The following is a 2,905-nucleotide window of genomic DNA, read 5'->3' on the forward strand; positions in this document are numbered from 1 at the left end:
TAGTAACACTTCTAAATTTGGCAGTTCCATTTTAACAAAGTTTGGAGTTTTTAGTTCAAATGATTTTAAAACGTAATTGTCTATATAAATTTCGCACGCACTATTGAGTTCGATTAAGTAACTACCGTTTAATGGAATATTGTCCGAATTTTTGTCGCATTTTTGAATACTAATCACTTTGTTTAGAGTTATTACGATCCACTTATTGTTTTCAAGTTTTTGAATTTTTATATTGTTAATTTCTGTTGGCACTGATTGACATTGATTTACAAATTTTGAGTACTGTATTAGTTGAACTTCGCAAGGGGCTGTTGGTGTTACTTCAATGGACTGGACATCGTGGCATAAATATTCTTCTTCTAACAATTTTTGACATTGAACGTTGGCAAGTGCATATTGGTATCGATTGGAAAGTAGGAACTTGGATTTTGGAATAATTGTTCTAAAATGAGTTTGGTATCGGGTCGGAAAGGAATAAAGATGATAATAATCATAGTCATTGATCTCAACAATGGGCAATTCAAGTACAAAAATTATTTTATTTGCTTTACTATAACTTTTTATTTTTATTATTTTTTCGAACAACAAAATATTTTGCAAAGATAATTCAAAAGGGAATTTGTTATTTTTAAGAAATTTACTAACGTTTAATATTTCGAGAAATAGTTCATCTGGGTCGGCTATCGAATTATGAAATGTATTTAGTTTCGAAAAGCTGATAGCAACTTCGATTTTTTCTAGTAGATCATAAATAATTTGGAAACTAGTGTAAAATTGTGACACAAGTCTTTCTAGTGCAAAATAATGAAATGTCTCAACTTTTTCTATTTTTATATCTTTAATTAAGTTTTGAACTTCTGTTATGCGTGAACTTAAAATTAACTGGTTATGGGCTAAGATTTTTGTATTATTTTCAAAATTCTTTATTGAAGATCTTAATAAGGTGATTTGATTTTTAACTATAGTTTTAATATTATTTTGATTATTTGTTAGAGTTGATATAGCGTCGTTGTAACGTTTTGCATCGTTTTGGTCTAGGTTTCCGGTTATCCCTCCCTGGGACTGTAATTCTACCTCGACGACGGTGGGAGGGCCGAGTAACCGGTCGTGGTCCCTAAAAAAATTGTGAGGGGAGCACGACCGATGAAACCAAGAACAGTTCCAGCGTCCAGCGACTGTGCACCGGGTGGTCGCCGGACACCGCCGCTGGACGCTAAAAGGCGGCGCAACTGAGGCGAGCAGTTGCGACGCCTTCGCCTTCAGCAGTCGTATTTCACCCTCCAACTTCCCTGCGACTACTCTAATTCCTAAAGTTAATCTCGCCCACTCCAGCGTTGTGGCCGGGGGTCGATGGTGGAGCCCCACGCACCATGCGGGGGCTCTGCCGTCGAACTCCGATCACAAATCTCTATTCGAAATCTTTTTCGACATACCCATAACGAGTAGCCGCCATGTCTTACCCCGCCAAAGTACCTTTCCCAACACACATCCACTCCCAATCCCGCGTAACAGTGGAGGCAGCAGTTACGCGGAAATTCCAGGTAGCCTGTGAATACAGGCTGCTACTGCGTCCGGAGGCAACCGTGATAAAAAGCCTAGAGGAGCAAACCTCAATAAAATAATCCCCACTATCACGGTGGAAGGCATCGTGCCAAAGATATGAGAGATGCGAGGGTTAGAGCATCACAAACGATCCCTTCGGGATACCTGGCGACCTCCCGAAGAACCTAGCCTTAACGTGGTAAGGGCGCACTGCCACGTCGGACGCGTAGCACGTCCCGACTCGTGGGAATTCATATGAATAAAACCAACTCAAAAAAACCTAAAGGAAAAAATAACGACGACCAAAGGCAAAAGGACAATGACGACGCATTAATTAGTAAAATTGAGAATAGGGAAGAACAGTCGCAAGACGGCACAATAGATGAAGATGAGCTGAGAAAGTTTGAAAGGGAATTGCTACAACGGCACGATCAACAGCCTAAACTAAACAGGTCGGGTGCCATAAAGCACTCGACACTTGTAGGGGAAGAAATTAATACAAGAGAAGAAGAAGAAAAAGAGGAGGAAGAGAAAGAAGAGGAAGATCCCTCGGTGAAAATCCTGGAAGCGAAAGCCTTCACAGAAAGTCACGATGAAAAAACGGAAGAAGAAAGGGGAGGAACTTGGGAAGATATAGAGGAGAGTGTTTTAACAGCCTTCTTGTTCGACGAAGAGGACAGAAGAGAAATGCAGCAAATGAAAAAAAGAAAAGGGGACAGCCTTGAGATAAATGAAAAATTCAAAAAAGAAAAACTTGAAGAAAGCAAAAAATATCCAGAAGAAACCGACAGGGAAAAGGTCCAACGGAAAATGAAACAAATACTCGATATACTTAATACAGAAGGCCCAATAGAGGACGAAAGAATAAGAATGAAAAAACTCATAGGGGAAATTAACTCTATGCAAAACAGAAAAATTAGCCCAAATCAAACAACACAAGGGGAGGAGAAAAATATAAGATGCGAATAATGTAAAATTAAGATCGAGCAAGAGAGACAAAGAAAAGAAACAGAAAAAATAATAGGAATTGTAAACAAGGGAGGAGACATAGACACCTTTAGTCAAATCCACGAGAAGAAATGGGAGGACAAGGTGTTTGAAAAAACGAAGTGGGAACATGGGGGACTGCAAGAGACAATTGAAAAAAAAGAATGCATAATAATAACTAAAAACGAAATAAAAGACGGAGGGGTAGAGGGCGTCATAAGAACGCTCAGGGAAGAAGTAGCAGAAATCATTGAGGAATGCAAAGTGGGCGACATAGAGTACATAGAAAATGTAAAGAAAAGCTCTATGGCCAACCAAAGGAGGCAGTGGTACACATATGTAACCAAAGTGGGTGAACAGGGAATGTATGAAATGG

General features: G+C 39.3%; 1 protein-coding gene across 1 annotated transcript; it reads left to right on the top strand.

The window, feature by feature from the left end:
• The first annotated feature begins 1,797 nt into the window (after positions 1 to 1,797).
• On the top strand, positions 1,798 to 2,511 carry LOC126891177 (cilia- and flagella-associated protein 251-like). Its single transcript, XM_050660360.1, has one exon. The coding sequence runs from the start codon at positions 1,798 to 1,800 to the stop codon at positions 2,509 to 2,511; it is 714 nt and encodes a 237-aa protein (XP_050516317.1).
• The last annotated feature ends 394 nt before the right edge of the window (positions 2,512 to 2,905 follow it).

This window comes from Diabrotica virgifera, chromosome 9 (genome assembly GCF_917563875.1).
Source record: "Diabrotica virgifera virgifera chromosome 9, PGI_DIABVI_V3a".
Classification (NCBI taxonomy): domain Eukaryota; kingdom Metazoa; phylum Arthropoda; class Insecta; order Coleoptera; family Chrysomelidae; genus Diabrotica; species Diabrotica virgifera.

Bases quoted from the DNA above. Each gene is read 5' to 3' on its own strand.
- LOC126891177 (XM_050660360.1), top strand. From the start codon at position 1,798: ATGAATAAAACCAACTCAAAAAAACCTAAAGGAAAAAATAACGACGAC.